The sequence below is a fragment of the Barbus barbus genome, assembly GCF_936440315.1.
Source record: "Barbus barbus genome assembly, chromosome: 44".
Taxonomy (NCBI): Eukaryota; Metazoa; Chordata; class Actinopteri; order Cypriniformes; family Cyprinidae; genus Barbus; species Barbus barbus.
In genome coordinates this window covers 13,939,476-13,959,043 of record NC_136722.1, presented here as the reverse complement: position 1 = coordinate 13,959,043, position 19,568 = coordinate 13,939,476, and the positions used below count along the sequence as shown (strand labels likewise).

The window sequence follows — 19,568 nt, the reverse complement described above, 5'->3', positions numbered from 1 at the left end:
ATGATGTCTGGTTACATTACCTGAGTCCATCTCGTCGCTGTGCACGTAAGAGCTGCAGTGACTGCTGCAGATGCTGGTGAACGACGCTATGGAGTTCCTGTTGCTGTTACAGTCACTGGAAGAAATAAGATGAAAGTGTTATGAACAAATGACATGAATACTAATACATGACAGGATCACAATGGTGCTGAAGCAATCTGTTAAGATCACAGCAAATTATACAAATGAAATAAAATAAAAAATTCTTCTGAATTTATTATTTTGTGAGCTCTGGTGCAAATAAAGCCAGAAACAAAACAAAGCAAAACAAAACAAAAACACATCAAAACAAAGCAAAGCAAAGCAAAACAAAAAAACAAATCAAAACTAAACAAAGCAAAACAAAAACTAACTAAATAAATAAATAAATAAATATAACATAAAATAAAAATGGGAAAAAAATTAATCATATAAATATATAATATAAATATACATTTAACTACAATTTTTATTAAACTTTTGTCATGACATTACTTGACCAGAAAGAGGAAACTGACTGTAGAAGCAGATTGTTTATGTTGATGTCTGTTTATATAACACATACTTGTTTTGTGTTATGAACTGCTTTTAGAATACAGTGTTGGGTGAAATCTGGCATACATGATGTTTTAGAGAAGACACTACAGCCCTGTCCCAAATGGAACACTTCATGTGCACTTGCGGTCTTACGGACTTACAATGGCTGCCACGTGTGCATGTCCCATTCGTCATTTTAGCGTTCACTGGTGCGAGCTCGCAGCAGACTTCTACCCGACAGTCAAAGCGGCATTACGTCACGAAAGTGCGGACTCAGAGGAAGAAGGGTGCCATTTGGGACAGGGCCTACATCTAACTGTAAAAGTACTTTGTAGCTACTGTAAGACACATTACCTATAGGAGTCCCTGTTGCTGATGGTGTCGTGACCCGAGTCCTCCTGCTCATCTCCGGTCACATTAAAACACACTTTCTTCCCATTGCGTTCACTTTTCTCGCTCTCACTCTCAGCTGAAATGTAGTTCTCAGTGGGCTTCCCTTCAGACCCTGTGGGATGTGTGATAGAGGAGAGCAAACTGTGGGAAATACAGAGAGAAAGAGAGAGACAAGCAGAACCAGAGAAAGATTAATCACAATGCAATATATGTGCAATAAAAGAGTCAGAATCTACACCTCCAGAAACACATGTTCATGACTCCTCACTCTATGACTCTTTCACAGTGAACCAGGGGTGGATAACACAATAAATACTAGCAGTTGAAAACACAATAAGGCACAACATAAGGAATAATTAAAAAATAATGAAACTAAATAAATTAATATATTTAAATAAAATGGCCATCTGTCCAAGGTGTTTTCCTAAAATATGTCACATATACACTGTAGCATGTACACCATGAGTGTATGGTTTGAAGAATGGATGGAGAAATAAAATAAAATAAAATCTCTGTCCAAGGTGTTTTCCCAACTTATGTATGTCACATGTAGCTTACACTGTAGAATGTAGAGTATATGGTAAGAATTGATGGAAAAATAAAATAAAATAAAACTGCCATCTGTCCAAGGTGTTTTCCTCAACTACTGTATGTCACATCACATGTAGCTTACACTGTAGAATGTTTACCGTAAGTTTATGGTTTGAATGGAAAATATAAAATAAATTAAAATAAAATATAAAATAAAATGTGTGTATATTGCACAATATTGTGTAAATATTTATGGCACCTTTATAAAATTTAAAAGATTGTTCTTTTTATTGACTAGATATGCTGAAGACACCACATGAGCTGAATACTGCAACAAAGATGAACATTAAAGTCGGAGACATCTGTCATATAACTTCCTCAATATATAAAACAATGTAAACTATTTTGTATCTAACAACTGCTGTAAAATTAGTCTATTATTGAATTTTTGTTTAATTTGTTGTGTTATTTATTGTCTTGTTCCTGTTGTTTGTGGATTATTTCCATTGTGCCATGGCTTGAATTAGTATGTCTGTGGGTCATTTCCCTTGTGTTATGGTTTATTTCCATTATGCTGTGGGTTTCTCTGTTGCGCTGTGGCTTATTTCCTTTTTTTCTGTTGTGCATTTTTATATTGCACTTTCAACTTGCTTTTGATATGCTGTGCATCCTTTCATCGAACTGTCACTTCCCAAACCCTAACATCTTTTAAGTCTAGCATGGTTTCCAGTTATATTTGAAACATTTCGAGAGGATCAGGTGCAGCGTGTCAGAGTGTTGAATGTGTGAGGATGACCAGAGCCAAACAAAATCACAACCTGTTTGTGCTTGGCTTCCAGACAACAACTCGAGGAAGTTCGAGGTCCTCAAAATATGGATAACATCAAAACACGCATATACAGCTGTGTCAACAGTTATAACATCGTTAGGAGAACGGCGAAGAAAATTGACGCTTTTTCTAACACATGGGGACATTTAAGCCATATTTTCAGTCTGGTTTTGAGGCCCAGTCTCTCCACACATGAACATACTAACATGTCAAGCCTTGTTTGAGTTTCAGACAAACCCCTCCAGGTTCTTTTAATGAGAGGGGACACATAAACATACTTTTATGGAATACGTTCCCTTACGAGCGCATACCGTAACTCTAATTCTCATCCTAACAATAAACAAAACCTCAACGAAATCACTTCCAACCCAAACCAATTCTGCAAGTGAGAACCTGAGGAAAGTTTCCAGCAACGCCTCGCTCGTGAGATCGCCTGAAGGCCTCTCCAGCTGCCCTGGTTCTCCAAGTTTGCGGTTTTCTAACAACGTTCCCGCCTGTCAAAGCAGACAGGTCCCCACAATAGTGTACCATTCTGTCGCCATTGAAAAAAGCACCCAGCACCGCTATTGGCTGGAGCTTAATAAGGAAGTGTGCATAGCATGGGGCCTCGAGGAACACTGAGCATCAAAGTGAGAAGAAGTGGAGGAGGGGAACAATGATGAGAGTCTGCAGGGGAGATCTTGTTCGGGTCCATGGGTCTCTCTGCCTATGGTCCTTTATACACGAGTGCTTTCATGTGACATGTGAGGCTCTTTACATTCAGCTAATGTCGTGCAGCTGACTCGGCACTTTCAACTATAATCAGAATTTGATTTCTGGTCAAGTCACACTTGCAAATACAAAAGAGATCACTATCTGAAACAGCTGAGAAGACAGATATGAAACATCTGCATTTAACTAGTAGGACAGTATAGAAGCCAAAGCCAAAGGAACAGAATTTAATATGGGTTTTATGGTATATGATCTATGTGGATAAAATGTTTTTTGATTCTTCTGAGCAAAGTAAAGCTGTCCAGAGAAGAGCTGCTTATGTGAACACTACTTAAAAACACATTTGCATCCCATTCGGAAAACTGATGAATTAAATAACGCTATAGGAGCATCTGTTAATAAAGGGATAGTTCATTTCCTCACCCTCATGTCATTTCAAACCTCTATGAGTTTCTTTCTTATGTTGAACATAAGAAGATATTTTGAAGAATGCTGGTAATCAAACAGCTGATTAGCAGCATTCTTCAAAATAATTGACGTCCATAGTATTTTTTTCCCTACTATAGAAGTCAATGGGGACCAACAATTGTTTGGTTCTTTAAAATTCTTCAAAATATCTTCTTTTGTGTTCAACGTAAGAAAAAACTCATGCAGGTTTGGAATGACATGAGGGTGAGTAAATGATGACAAAATGTTAATTTCTGGGTTCTTTATTCTTTAAGAAAACAAATATAATACATAGATTTTAGGAAACTTAAAGGGTTATTTCACCCCAAATGAAAACTCTGTCATTAATTACTCATCCTCATGTCGTTCCAAACCCGTGAGACCTTCGTTCATCATCGGAACACAAATTAAAATATTTTTTATTAAATCAGAGAGCTCTCTGACCCTCCATAGACAGAAACGCAACTGTAATGTTCCCAGAAACGTTGTAAGGACATTGATAAAACAGTCCATGTGACATCAATGACTCAACTTCCATTTTGCAAAGCTACGAGAATACTTTTTGTGCGCAAATAAAATAAAAATAACAATTTATTCAACAATTCTTCTCCCCGGAGTTACGTCTTCCGCCATTTTGGAGAGTACCCAAGAACGTAATCAGCGTTGTTTATGTTAGGGGGGGAAAGCACGCACATGAACTAAATTGGCGTAATCAGCAGTTTTTTACACTTAAGGGAAAGCGTGCGTATGCATTGTGATACTCTCTAACATGCTGGAAGACGGTAACTTGGGGGAGAAGAATTGTTGAATAAAGTCGTTATTTTTGTTTTCTTTGCAAACAAAAAGTATTCTTGTGGCGTCGTAAAACTGAAGTTGAAGTTAATTTTGGGGTGAACTAACCCTTTAATCTATGGGAAATCCTACATGTAAATGTAAAAATAACTTACATTATTATGCTAAAAATTAATTACATTTCAGGAATCAAAATTATAGGAGCGTCATTTTCTGTAGGGTTTCATCTCCACTCTTTTTAACCAATGAATATACAGTACATTACTCTTACAGTTGATTGATTTACTGGATATGGATATTCTATTTTATTTTACTCCTAATTTCTTTCACAATAAATATTTTAGAGCTTGTAAAAATGTGGTATTTGAAGATTTTATTAATTTATGAACTTTCCAGGTACATAAATCACATTTAAAATTTGACTTCGTCATAAATCCCGGGACTCCTGGGTCTTCAAGGAACACAAATGGTTGTTGAGGTGAATTAAAATATGAATTATCTTGATTTTTAGTTGTTTCAGTTTATTTCAATGCCTGTTTTGTCTTATTTTTACTACACGAGCGCCTTGGAGTATTCATCTTCTCAGTTTGATATTTACCTCCAAATATCCAAAGAGCACTGTTGATTACAAGAAGAGACCAGTGCAGCATTCTTGGCTCCTGTTGTTTTTCCTGTTTTGTCTTATTTAAAATTATTTTAAGTCATCTTTATTTTACTCACCCTCATTTTATTCTAAACCTGTATGACTTTCTTTCTTCCGTGGGCCACAAAAGTAGATATTTTGAAAAATTTTGAATTGTTTTGTACATATAATGAAAGTGAGTGGGGTCCAAAACAACATTGCTGGCACCATTCATTTTATTAACATATGAAGTTCATAAGACTTCAAAATATCTTTTTTGTTTCACATATATAGGACTATAAAGTCATACAGGTTTGGAATGACAAGAAGCTGATAAAAAATGACAGAATTTCTTTGGCAGAAGAGTCCCTTTAAGGCAGTTATACAGCAACAACAAACACCAGGCAAGTCTTTCTGAACCACCCACTTCAGATCTCCTCATGCTTTGTTTTTCTTAGCCTTTTCTTCAACCTCAACAACTGTAGAGATCAATGCACTTCTTAATCCACAGCGGAGTCAGAGGCTTCCGGAAGTGGCTCCGATGTGCTACTCGGCTGCTATTTGCCCCATTATTGCTGCATGATAGGGATGGATGTCTGACAACCGCCTCCAGGCAGCCATTACTGCACTCCCTCTTGCCCAGGGCTGTGTGGAAGGTCATTATCTCCCCACCAGATCAAGGACGGCCTTGTCAATAAGCACACTCACAGACCAGCCAGCAATCAGCACTGACAAGCGTATGGCAGCAGCAGTGAAAGGTGCCGTGTAAAAGTAACATTTACAGTGTACTGCTTGAGTTCATGGCTCTTGTGGCATTTATTTATTTATTTATTTTATTTTTTGCATATTTCCATTTTGGGATAGGGGCCTCAGAGTGTCCCATTTCCTTCAAGGTGTTAATGTGCTTCCAGAAAATTAAACCATTAACAGCTCGGCTCAGACAGGAAGAACCCACTCTCTTTTTACTAAAGTGTCACACACACACACACACACACTTTTAGTTGCTGGAGAAAAAAAAAAGGTAATTAGAGACATAATGCAAACTCCAGATGTTGGGTCATGTGAAATGTACAAAGATTACATGGTTGCTGGGACAGTAACATCCCATAGAGACTCTAGCAGTAATAAACTGTCACATCTAGAAACAATTTGTGTGATTTCTGACGTGATTTGATTCCAAATCCACCATCTGAATAAATGTCTCAAATCATTTACAGTCAAGAGAGATGTAAAAATGCTACAAATAAGTTAACCTTCAAGTGTTTAATATAATTAGCAAACATCAATCCAAGATTTTACAATGTTCAACCAAACATTTATTTTTATATTTTATCTTTGTTTCTTAACAACAACAACATCATATATTAACACCTAATTAATGATTTAGCTAGAAAGCACAGTCAATAAAAATATAAAAAATGAACAATTCTGAGAAAATATTTATTAATATTATTTTCTTAAAATCTCAATAATTCAGTTAAAGCACACTTGATAAAATAATAATCTTATTTTTATTTATTTATTTATTCATAACTTCTCTGTAAAATAGCACATTTGCACATTCATAATTATGTCTATTTTCTCTATATTTTCATTACCATATAGTTATTATTTCATAAATGTATTGTCTATTCCCTTTATTATTAGTGTCATATTTCTTCTTATTACCTCAAATCATATGCATGTCTGCACTATGCCTGTATTTTCTGTACCAGAAGCTCCTGTCATCAAGACAAATTCCTTATTTGAGTAACAGACTTGGCAATAAAGCTCTTTCTGATCCTGATTCTAAAGCTCTTTCTATTTTCCTTCTAACCTCTTGATCGAGGTATGTTTACATATTCACTGTATCACTATTATTAGCCATGGTTGTTTTGCACTGAACACCTAAATAATAATTTAGTTTTTCTGATTTCTTTCCAACCTCTCTATGATTTTAAAAGCATGATAATCAGGTAGACCAGTTCATTCAGAGGGTAGGCCACCAACAAAAGAATAAAGAGAATAATACATAAACCACAATGAAGGATCTCCTCCGATGAAAGATAATACATTTCAGTAACACTTTATTTTAAGGTGTCATAATACAGAGTAATTACCTAATTAAGTACTTAGTAGTAGCCGTTGTACTTACTTGAAACAAAATGTACTTATCATGTAACTAAGTTATGGAACAGCCTGCAATTACAGTTTGTAATTATGTAGATGTAATAGGCAGCTACTGTTACACATATGTAACAACCTGAGTCTGTTACATCGCTACTAGTACATTTAAGTACAATCTTGATACACTTTATTTTAAGTAGCTTCTGCCTGTGTAATATTCTGTAATTTTAATGTAATTAGAAAGGTATTACATGTATTTAAACTGTGTACTGATGGGCTAAATCAAACTAAGGTGCAGCTGGATAAGGTGTACAGTATAGATACACTTGAAGTACATTTAATTACAATCTTGATACACTTTATTTTAAGTAGCTTATGCCTGTGTACTTACATTTGTAATTACATTGTATATTTTCTGCAACACATGTAACAATCTTTTGGTTACACAAGTTGCTGTGTCACAGACTCTGCCTTTTACATATGTGTAACAGTAGCTGCCTATTACATCTATATAATTAAAAACTGTAAGTACAGGCTGTTCCATAACTTAGTTACATGGTAGGTACATTTTATTGCATGTAAGTACAACGGCTACTACTAAGCACTTAACTAGGTAATTACTCTGTATTATGGACACCTTAAAATAACGTGTTACCTAAATTTCTAATGATCAAACTCTCTCTGTGATGAGTTACAGAGTTATCTGGAAGCAAAGGGCAGTAATACAGTTCAATCACGACTCTGTTTCACTCTGATTCACTTCAAAACCTGACTTTTCGTCAATTTAAGTATTGAATTTTAAGACAGATGTTGTACTAGGCTGAAAAGGCAAGCTATATATTCATGTTTTGAACATGTTCACATGACCAAACAAAGATATTACCAAATAAAAATGTCATACTCATGAATCTGGGTGGCGTAACACTCCATCTCTTTGACGACAGTGGTGAGTTTGGTCAGAAGTTTGTGGTAGGCGTCCAGGATGAGCAGGTCGTCCTCTCGGAGCAGGAAGCGCAGACCGTGACCTTCTGCCCTGCTCAGACTGTGTCCTGATGGGGCGGCCATGCTGGTGATACTATGCTGGACGTAAACCATGGGGTTCAGCTTGCCTGAAATCACAAACCAGTAGAAAAAAAAAACTACTCAAATCCAATATTTATTTCATAGGTGTCTTTAAACTGGCCATTGCTTCCTATAATGAAAAGTCTCTGCTCGTACATTAAATATAGGAATCTATCTTCACTCACCCTGCTCTGAATTGCGGCCTCCTTTCTCCAGAGTGTTCTTCCTGTTGTCCAGCTGGACTCCGAAGGCACTTCCAAGGGAAGTAGTGGTCTTGGGATAAGACACCTCTATTACGTTGATGTGACAGTTGGTGGGGCAGAAGTCACTGCTGTGTAGAGGGGAAACCTTGGTCTTCGCCTGCTTGAACGTGGGCCAGGCCCTGTTCTTCAAAACCCGTGAAAACTGAGAGCAGAGAGGCATTAGTGTAAGATACAGTAAATATTTGTGTGAATATGAGCAAGAGCTTATTGGTTTTTCCTATGTAAATCATCTAAACCTGTATTACTGTACCCAAAACAACAATACTGTGTTGCTTAAACCAACCTGGCTTCTGTAAGAGATAGCCATAGGATCTTTGGATTGAGTCTGGTATGCTAACATGCTAAACCCATGCTAAGTTCAGTACTTTCCCATCAAGCTCTAGGGCAGTTTAATTTTCAGATTAAACTGTGAACACTAAGAAGTGTTTTGACCATACAAAAGCTCAGTACAGTATATACCAAACACTCTATAAAAACACCAGTCCATCAACATCTCCAATCGCGATGATGTTCTTGCCGTGTTTAACAGTAAACCAGTCCATGGTGGTTTAAGGTCTTAGCTGGTGTAATATATCTGTTTCTGTTTAGTTTCCTTTCTGCCCATATTTGGTTCTTCCTGTTTTAGTTCATGACCCAGTTTTGTTAATTAGTTATATTCATCACCTGTGTTCTATTAATTACCTTGTTCCCTCGTTTGTTCCACTCCCTTTATAAGTCCTCAGTTCTCCCTCTGTGTTTGTCGGATCTTAATGTTGTAAATGGCTATTAGTGGTTGATGCCAATAAATATACGTTTTCATTATTCGTCGTTGTGAGCGCCTTTCTACAACCACCGACCGTGACAGAAGATCCAACCTAGACAGAAAACCAGACGAACGCCGGTGACCACCGAAATTATGACTCCGGCTGAAGTCGCGCTGTGCAGGTTACGGCAGGGCGGCCTGAGGTTGGCGCGATATGTGGAGGTTTTCCTCGAGCTCGCCAACCTGGTGAGCTGGCACGACGCAGCTCTGGGTGCGCGTTTCCTGCTGGGGTTGGATGACGAGGTAATACGTTGCGATCTTCCAAGAGGTGATTTTTCCCTGATCGAGCTCATTAACTTAATCTTCTTCCTCAATGGACTCGACGAAGAAGTCGAGGAGATTCCCCAAACTCGTCATTCTGCTCCAGCAGGAATGCACAGCGTCTCCCCAGCTCATTCCTCGCCGGGGTCCTCCACATACCTCGCCAATGGCTCTTCCCGCCTGCCCAACCCTATAGTTTCGCCATCCGTGGCGAAGAGGATCCCGCCGTACTCGGCGATGAATGTTCCGCCCGCGGCGAGAAGGATTCCGCCGCAAGGGGCGATGAACGTTGCGCCGTCCGCGGCGAAGAGGATCCCGCCGTACACGGCGATGAATGTTCCGCCCGCGGCGAGGAGGAAGCCGCCGAAAAGGGCGATGAACGTTGCGCCAGCTGCGGTGAAGAGGGTTCCGCCGCCTACGCCTCAGGTTAAGGACAGGGGGCTATTGGATGAGGCTCTTCCCCCGGAATTCTCGGCTCCCATGCTCAAGCCAGAAACTACTCCTCACCAGTACCATCCAGTGCCTGCTCCTCGCCAGTGCCATCCTGTGCCTGCTCCTCGTTTGTGTCCGCCTATCCCCGCACCTCGCAAGAGGGTCCCGTCCAGCCCACCTGAGTTCCCGCTGGTCCCGTCCAGCCGTCCTGAGTTCCCGCTGGTCCCTTCCAGCCGTCCTGAGTTCCCGCTGGTCCCGTCCAGCCCACCTGAGTTCCCGCTGGTCCCGTCCAGCCCACCTGAGTTCCCGCTGGTCCCGTCCAGCCCACCTGAGTTCCCGCTTGTCCCGTCCAGCCCACCTGAGTTCCCGCTGGTCCCGTCCAGCCCACCTGAGTTCCCGCTGGTCCCGTCCAGCCCCGCGCCTCCCGTGCGCCCTCCAATGTCCGCGCTACAAGAGCGCCCCTTTGAATCCGCGCTGCAAGAGCGCCCTCAAGTGTCCGCGCTGCAAGAGCGCCCTCAAGTGTCCGCGCTGCAAGAGCGCCCTCAAGAGTCCGCGCTGCAAGAGCGCCCTCCTGCGTCTCCGCTGGTCCCGTCCAGCTCTCCTTCGTCTCCGCTGGTTCTATCCAGCTTCGCTCCTCCAGAGCGCCCTCTAGTGCCCGCTCCTCCAGAGCACCCTCTAGAGCCCTCTCCTCCAATGTGGCCCCCAGAGGGGAACTTTCCCAAAGAAATTTTGGGGGGGGGGCCATATAGTCCCAGTCTGTGTGGCCAGGCCAAAGGCCAAGGCCACAATGGACTTTGATCTACCATGGACTCCTGAGTCTCCAGATCCGCCATGGCCTCCCGAATCTCCAGTCCTGCCATGGCCTCCCAAGGCTCCAGATCCGCCATGGTCTCCCGAATCTCCAGTCCTGCCATGGCCTCCCAAGGCTCCGGATCCGCCATGGTCTCCCGAATCCCCAGTCCTGCCATGGCCTCCCAAGGCTCCAGATCCGCCATGGCCTCCCGAATCTCCAGTCCTGCCATGGTATCCCAGGGCTCCTGATCCGTCCTGGAGGCTCCCCTGTCCTATCCTGGTCCTGCTCCAGCCTCCAGGACGCCCGCCCCCCCTCCCCGATGTTACTGTTACGGTGCGGGACGCACCTTCCGGGAGGGGGAGATACTGTAATATATCTGTTTCTGTTTAGTCTCCTTTCTGCCCATATTTGGTTCTTCCTGTTTTAGTTCATGACCCAGTTTTGTTAATTAGTTATATTCATCACCTGTGTTCTATTAATTACCTTGTTCCCTCGTTTGTTCCACTCCCTTTATAAGTCCTCAGTTCTCCCTCTGTGTTTGTCGGATCTTAATGTTGTAAATGGCTATTAGTGGTTGATGCCAATAAATATACGTTTTCATTATTCGTCGTTGTGAGCGCCTTTCTACAACCACCGACCGTGACAGCTGGCAGCTTACGCTGGTTTTCATTGGTCAAGCTGGTGTATTTTGATAGTTTTAAAGCAGTGGTTCTCGACTATCAGCAGTGAAAGAAAACTAATTTCACTATATGTGTGCACTGTCTGAGTTTCTGTGCGCTGTCTGAGAGGCGTGCACACGTGAAGATGGTGCTTATATGTAAAGCGGGAGTATTAAACAGATCCCGAGTGAGGACCCCGCCGCTTAGACAGCCATTGGGAAAAGACCACTGGAACCAATTGAGCCCTTACAATCTGACTTTGCTGCAGTTGGAATTGAACTGCTGGTTCGTTTGGCCAGAGGAGAACTGGCCCCCCGGCTGAGCCTGGTTTCTCCCAAGGTTTTTTTCTCCATTCTGTCACCGATGGAGTTTTGGTTCCTTGCCGCTGTCGCCTCTGGCTTGCTTAGTTGGGGACACTTCATTTCCAGCGATATCGTCGATCTGATTGCAAAGACACTATTTAAACTGAACTGAGCTGGACGGTGACATCACTGAATTCAATAATGCAATGCCTTTAACTGAAAATTGAGTGTTTAATCTTGTCATTTTACATTATTGACACACTATTTTCCTATTTTTATATTGTGCAGTTGTTTTGACACAATTTGCATTGTTAAAAGCACTGTATAAATAAAGGTGACTTGATTTGACTTGACTTAAACTGAGTTATTTTTTTCTACTTTATAGGCCTTGAACAAAATAAACACACTTTTATGTGTCAAAATGCCTGTCTTTGCAAGTATCCTCATAAACACAGTAATTTAGGTCTTAAGTGAAAGCAAACATCTGAGAAAGAAGACACATGTGTAACAGTATTTTGGATCCGGGCAGCTCTTAAAGTGACAGCAGTCTAATATTCCTGCTGTCTTTCATTCATGTTAATCAAGCAGCAAAAGAGAGACAATCTCTCACTGCTCTTTGACTAAATTACTTTTGTAAGTTTAATAAGAAGAAATATATATTTAATCCCCACAGTGAAGAATAAGCAGTGTTTTTATACATTTGATTACTTTATACAATGTATGTAGCATTTCTTAATTATTTGTTCAACTGTAGTTTTTTTGTTCTATTGCTTGCAATTAGTTTCTTATTCTTATTTAATCGCTGACTATTTACTTGTTTTCAGTGAGGTTGAGTTTTGTTTTTGTTTTTTTAAATTTAGGCTAGTGTTAGTTCCTCTTCAGGAACTCGAGCTGCGTCCGAGAACGCTAGGGGAACACCTTCAGCGTGAGCGGCTCTGTCGTGTGCAACCTATCCGATGGATGGCCGAGACGTCACGGACGGGGTGATGTAATGACCGGCTGGTATAAAAGCACGTGCTGTGAAACGGCGTCAGCTTTCTGTCATTCTGTATCTGTCTGATATTTCTCTGTTGTGAGTCTTATTTAGTGTTGTCTGTCAAAAAAGAACAAAACCACTGTAATAAGCTCCCTGATGTCTCCTTGCATACAGCTATTAGGTATGTCAAGCAGATATCCGCGGGATAAGGGCGAGAGCAGCTGGCAGTACAGCTTGTGAGCGACCTGCTTGCGAGCGGAGCACGCACAGTCGGCGCTCAAAAAAAAAAAAAAAAAAGCTCACTAGCTATCTGTCCCCCGACGCTGCGTCGTCTGTAAATTCTCCGTCCTTGCCGCTGCGTCATCATAAATGCTGGTGGGCAAGGGGTACGTGGATGAGCGTGAGGCGATGAGCTCCGATGACTTCACGGTGCACTGCTGCGAACTGCTGATTTGGCTTTCCGCGCCACCAAGGAGACCGCCCGTGCTATTGGGTGGTCTATGGCAGCCCTGGTGGCAGCGGAGAGGCATCTGTGGTTGACTCCTGTCCTACATCAGATAGGAGGACAGGGTCTTCCTTTTGGAAACCCCACTTGCGCCTTCTTGCCTGTTTGGCGACACCGTCGGTACCGACAGGCACCAGGAGGCCCGTACACAAGCGGTGGCGTTTCAGTGGTTCCTGACTTGCTGCTCTTCAACTCAGGCGGCTGCCTGATACTAGCTCCTCATACAGGGAGGCGCAAAAACAGAGCGTCGCCACTCGTGCTCCCCCGAGTCGGGACCGAGGTGGTAAGCCTGTTTTCTGGGCCGGGGCCTTCGAAGCTGAAGACAGACCTGGGGTCGTACTTCAGGCTAAGAAGTCCTCGGCCAAAAAGCCCTGATGCCCATGACCCAGGGCATATGAGGTATGAGGGCAGCCCCCTCTGGGGGAGAGCGGCGTTCACCACAGTGCAAGGTGCCCGTCTCTCCTCGGTGCCCTCAGGAGATCGGTCTGCCAACCCTGCCACGTACGGTGTTCCAGGACACAGCGATCTCCAGCGAGCACACATCTCAGTTTCTTCCACCCGGAGACGTACCGGAGCAGAGATGCTTGCTACCCCTCCGGGGGTCTCTAGAACAGCTAGTTCAGCTGTTCCCGAACTAGCCGTTCTGATTACACCAGAGGCCAGTCTCAAGAGACTGGTTCCCTTAGTAGACTATTTGGCAGCGTGGAAACTACTGCCAAATGTGCCTCCATGGGTCCTGCACACTGTAGAGAGAGGCTACAGAATCCAGTTTGGTTCTCCTCTGCCTCGATTCAACGGGATGAATCCCACTCTGGTGGGTCCCGGGCAGGCTCTGGTAATGGATCGAGAAGTAGATACTCTCTTAATGAAGGAGGCCATCGAGGTGGCCCTCCTCACGAGAGAGTCCGGGTTCTACAGCTGGTACTTCATAGTTCCAGAGAAGGACGGAGGGTTGCGTCCCATTTTAGATCTGCATCAGTTGAACCGTTCAGTCAGCAGACTGAAGTTCAAGATGCTCAAAAACAGGTCGTGTCACAGATCAGGTCAGAGGACTGGTTTGTCACGATCGATCTAAAAGAAGCATGCTTCCATGTCTCCATCCTTCCCACTCACAGGAAGTTCCTGATGTTTGCTTCGGGGGCGAAGCTTACCAGTATCGGGTTCTTCCCTTTGGCCTAGCACTCTCACCCCGCACTTTTAGGAAATGTGTGGATGCCGCGTTAGCTACAAGGCATCCGCATACTCAAGTACATTGACGACTGGTTGATTCTCGCTCAGTCAGAGCACATGGCGGCTCAACATCGAGATGTTGTTCTCGATCACATGAAAGTGTTGGGGTTAAGACTGAATGCAAAGAAGAGTATGCTTTCTCCATTACAGAGAACCACTTATCTTGGTGTGGTGTGGGATTCGACCACGATGCAGGCACATATGTACCCTGCTCGGATCAAGTCGATCCCCGCGGCAGTCAGGAGCGTGAAAGAAGGCCAGTCACTCACTGTCAAGCAGTTTCAGAGACTGCTGGGTCTGATGGCAGCTGCGTCCAACGTGATACCTATTGGCCTGCTGTACATGAGACCCCTACAGTGGTGGCTCAAGACCAAGGGTTTCTCCCCGAGGGGAAACCCGCTTCGCATGATCAAGGTCACGCGGTAATGCCTACGTGCCTTAGACATGTGAAGACAACCTTGGTTCTTGTCCCAGGGCCCGGTGTTGGGAGCTCCGTGTCGCCACGTAACGCTAGCGACAGAGGCATCCCTCACCGGTTGGGGTGCGGTCATGAGTGGCCACCCTGCCCACGGTCTGTGGAGTGGTCGCCATCTTACATGGCACATCAATTGGCTGGACATGCTGGCTGTGTTTCAGGCTCTGAAACACTTTCTCCTGGGCCTAAGAGATCACCATGTGTTGGTGCGCACCGACAACACAGCGATGGTCTCTTACATCAACCACCAAGGAGGTCTGCGTTCACGCCCCCTGTACAGGCTGGCGTACCACATCCTTGGGTGGTCCCAGGACAACTCCTCTCGCTGAGAGCAGTTCACATTCCTGGGCATCTCAATATGGGATTGCTCTGCTCCCAGGAGTTCTGGCGAGAGTGCGCCGGGATGAGGTCAGTCTACTTCTGGTAGCACCGTTCTGGCCGGGCTGAGTATGGTTCTCGGACCTGATTTCTCTCCTCGACGGCTGATTTCTCTCCACAAGCGGGGGTCTATCACCCCTGCCCGGAGATATGGAAGTTGTGTGGGTGGTCCCTGAGGGGGTGCAACTCATAGCTTCCGATCTCTCAACTGAGGTTACTGTACACCTTGAAGTGGAAACCGCCAGCTCAACCCAGTTAACTGCCCGATTGGTACAGTTCTGGAGTTCCTGCAGGCCCGACTCTCCGCTGGGTTGACCCACTCTACATTGAAGGTTTACGTAGCGGCAGTTCAGCCTACCACACCTCTCTTGGTGGCCAATCAGTGGGTAGACACCCCCTAGTTACATGTTTCCTCCACAGCATGAGGAAGTGTCACTTCATGGTGCGGAGGTTGCCAGCTCGACCCAGTCAACTGCCCGATTGGTACTGTTCTGGAGTTCATGCAGGCCTGTTCCTCCGCAGGGTTAACCCACTCCACTTTGGAGGTTTACGTGACGGCAATTCAGCCTACCACATCTCTCTTGGTGGGCAATCAGTGGGTAGACACCCACTAGTTACACGTTTCCTCCGTGGTGCGCTGAGGCTGAGGCCTACAGTATGGCCAGTCGTACTGCAGGCCTTCTGTCTTCCTCCCTTTCGGGAGCCTGACCAGCAAAAGCATATCTGTATGTCTCCAGTGCGTTCACTGGACCCATACATCCACAGAGCTGCCATGTGGAGAAGGGTGGACCAATTGCTAGTTTTCTACGGTCCCCCTAAGAGGGGTCTGCCTGATACAAAGCAGACCCTCAGTTGGTGGATTGTGGATGCTATCAACACCGCCTATGAGTCCTCTCAGCTCCCCTCGCCGATGGGAGTCAGAGCTCATTCGACACGAATTGTAGCGGCCTCCAAGGCCTTTCTCGCAGGTGTCCCAATCCAGGACATCTGCAACGCTGCGGGATGTTCTATGCCCCTGACCTTTGTAAGGTTTTATGGCCTTGACATACGGGCCACTCCAGGCTCTTCCGTCCTCTCGCCCTAGATGTGCTCCGCAGGGATACACACTGGGCAGGGACTGGTAAGTCTGGCAGCGTGGATATCTCGTTCCCCTAGCGTTCTTGGACGCAGCTCGATTTCCTGAAGAGGAACGTCTCAGGTTATGTATGTAACCCTAGTTCCTCGAGGGAACGGGACGCTGCGTCTCGAGGCCATACTTCCGGCATCCCTGCCAGCGCTTGCTTCATTCCTAGAAGCTGATGCCGTTTTCACTGCACGTGCTTTTATATCAGCTGGTCATTATGTCACCCCGTCCGTGACATCTCGCCCATCCATTGGATAGGTTGTACACGATATTCAGAGCCGCTCACACTGAAGACGCTCTCCTAGCGTTCTCGGACGCAGCGTCTCGTTCCCTCGAGGAACTACGGTTACATACGTAACCTGAGACTTTTTTTGTGTGATATTGACACTGGTGACAAGAATTATGAGATTTCTATGATTTCAAAATTTTTGATATCATAAAGAACTTATTTAAAGCAAAGAATAACTATATTATGATATATAGAGTTACCTTGAAATAAAATTACTCATATCGTGATGTAAGATTCTGGTCATATCTCCCAGCCCTACTTAGGGGGCATTCAAATAGTGTCTTCGACAATGGGGGGCCTTGGAGCAAAAAATGTTAAAGACCACTGTTTTAGAAGACTGTTTTCTTTTCAGCTAGTTACGCTAAGAGATCAGCTGGCTAATTAGCTAAATCAGCAGAACACAAATGTTTTCATGTTAGAAGAACAGATAGACCAACTGAAGTCCAGCTTGACCAGGTTAGGAGTGTCCTTTTTCAACATGTAGAAAATCAATCATATAGGTGTTATTTATATTCAAAGCAAGACTGTTCTTGAATAGATCCATATTGCACCTGAAATTACAACCAATTTAAACTGTTTGCATTCAAAGTCATGGTTTCAGGCACAGGAGCATGTAACTGAATCAGTAACAGGCTGATCTCAATGCTCAAAGCAGGGATTTGAACCTCGCCTTTTTCCAACAATGACATAACGATTCTATAGTTGTGATCATGAATGGCTGTGGTCACGGACTACACTGGACGGGTTACAGCTGCCCTGGACACGTAGCCTCCCCTCAGACTGGACTTCCCACATTCCTGGCTAGCTTTGACAAATGGGGAGCTGCATTGTCCGGGGTCCGGACCCTACCAGACCTCTCACAGGGCCCTATTGAGAACGCAGCAGAAGGGAAATTATGCAAGGATACGGGATGTTCAGAGCTATTTATAGCCGGTGAAGCAACAGCTAATTAATCCAGTGCTGAGTGGGATGTTGAATCAGATCACAGGGAAAAACAAGGGAAACTGTCAGATGATTGTGGATGTATTTTCCTTTTCTTGCTCCAAATAAGAGCAGCTGATGGAAATTAAAAGTGACATTTTGCACAAGCCTGCTTCCCTTGGTACTGGTGGACTCACATATTTCATCAATCAAGGCCAGCTGGTGTTAAAAAGGACAGGGTGGGACGGTTTCCTGTTCGGTAAACTAAATAGAAGTGCAAGTCAAGCGAAGTTTTCTTACCTGCAGCCATCTAAAGGCCACCAACAAGAAAAATGTATTAAGACATTGAAAATAGTTTTAAAGCGCAGAAAAAGATTTGCCCTGCTAAAAACACCAGCATATGGCATTTAGTTTTGGATGTGGGTGTGCAGGTGTCTCAAATAGTGTTTTGTAACTAGCATTTCCGGCAAGATTTAGTCAACAAGCTTAATCAGGAGGAAAAAAAGCTAAAATGCTATTTTTGGCTACAGTTAAAAAGAAAACTACAAAAAAAAAAAAAAAAAAAAAAAGCTACAATGAATAGTTAAAAAATAAAACGATGACAATGTTCCATAATTGAATATGCACAGTATAAATGTCAAGGGAGTATTTTTAGTGAATGATGGTTTTAGTTTCGGTCTATTCCTCACAAATATTACAGTATAAAACCATAAAACAAATAGAAAGAAAGAAAGAAAGAAAGAAAGAAAGAAAGAAAGAAAGAAAGAAAGAATATTATAAACTAATTTAAACCAATTATACAAATATAAAATAATAATGAGAAAATTTGAAAATTTATAAAAAATAAGTAAAATATTAATAAAATATATTAATAAATAAAATATAAATAAAAGGTTAATAAAATATAAAATAAATATCTAAAAAAATAAAACAATGTATACAGATAATAATAATAATAATAATAATATTGACTCTCATATTTTAGATATGAATTTATTTACTTTCATTATGTTATGGTGATTTTGTTTGGAAGGTTAAGTGTTTGATAGCATTTGCCCATATTCACTTCCACTGAATGGTCAATGGAAAAAGTGTATGATGACAATATTTTCACCTTTAGGTACACAGAATTGCTTTTTAAAATGATATAGTTTCCTTATTTTTCGACTTATTTTAAATTTGTTTACTTTCTGCTAAAAATGCACAGCACAGTTGTGCTTTACAAATGCCATGACTCAAAGTTTTTCCTAGTGAACACATGGATATGCTGGTCCACCAGCTAGCCCAGCACTAATCAGTCCAGACCCCTTTTTCATTCTGTAAGAATAAGTGTTTCATACAATGCCTGCTAACCTTCCTGTAATTGGTGATTCTTCGATTGATATGCTCCAGTCTCTCGCCGCACATTGCACTGAATCTGGTCTGTAGGTCCTCAGGGATGAGCTCTGTGCTGGAGCTCAGTCGACTGCAAGTCTGCACCAACTGCTCATCGTTCCTGGCCAATGCTTCTAAAATCTGACAAATCACACCAAGAAAGACACAGAGCATGAGTTCTGGCAGAAAAAAGGGCTTTGGTCATTTACCAGATGTTCTTTTCACCGTTCCTCTGTCAGAAATACGGATAAAGTGAGCAAAACTGCCGTAGGTCAAGTGAGTTAGAAACACTGCATACATTTCCTAAATCAGATACACAGAACTTTGTTGTTCCCTTGTGGTTATAATCCAACCCTTATTTCCTTAAAGGGTTAGATCTCCCAAAAATTAAAATTAGCCCATGTTTTACTCACCCCCAAGGTATATATGACTTTCTTCTTTCAGACTAATCCAATCGGAGTTATGTTAAAAATTATCCTTGCTCTTCCAAGCGTTAGAATGGCAGTATGTGGGTGTTTTTTTCAACAGTCCAAAAGTAGTCAAAAAAAGCTCATCCACACATAATAAAATGTGCCTCACACGGCTCCAGGGGAGAATTAATGCCTCCTTTAGCAAATCGATGCATTTTTGTAAGAAAAATATCCATGTTTACAACGTTATAAACACTTTTTTCTTACTTCTGCTAAATGTCATAGACGGAATCGCGCATGCGCCGGTGATTAGTGACGAATGCGGAA

At 42.9% G+C, this 19,568-nt stretch overlaps 1 protein-coding gene across 1 annotated transcript in view; it reads right to left on the bottom strand.

Annotated features, from left to right (window-relative positions):
• The window catches only part of LOC306863468 (phosphatidylinositol 3,4,5-trisphosphate-dependent Rac exchanger 2 protein-like), a 155,383-nt gene that overhangs the window by 49,562 nt on the left and 86,253 nt on the right, over positions 1 to 19,568 (bottom strand). The window contains exons 23-27 of the mRNA XM_079406809.1: positions 18,811 to 18,972; positions 8,234 to 8,453; positions 7,888 to 8,095; positions 910 to 1,089; positions 21 to 115 (exon numbers count right to left, since the gene is read on the bottom strand). Coding sequence (XP_079262935.1) covers positions 21 to 115; positions 910 to 1,089; positions 7,888 to 8,095; positions 8,234 to 8,453; positions 18,811 to 18,972 — 865 coding nt within the window. The remainder of the gene's footprint in view (positions 1 to 20; positions 116 to 909; positions 1,090 to 7,887; positions 8,096 to 8,233; positions 8,454 to 18,810; positions 18,973 to 19,568) is intronic.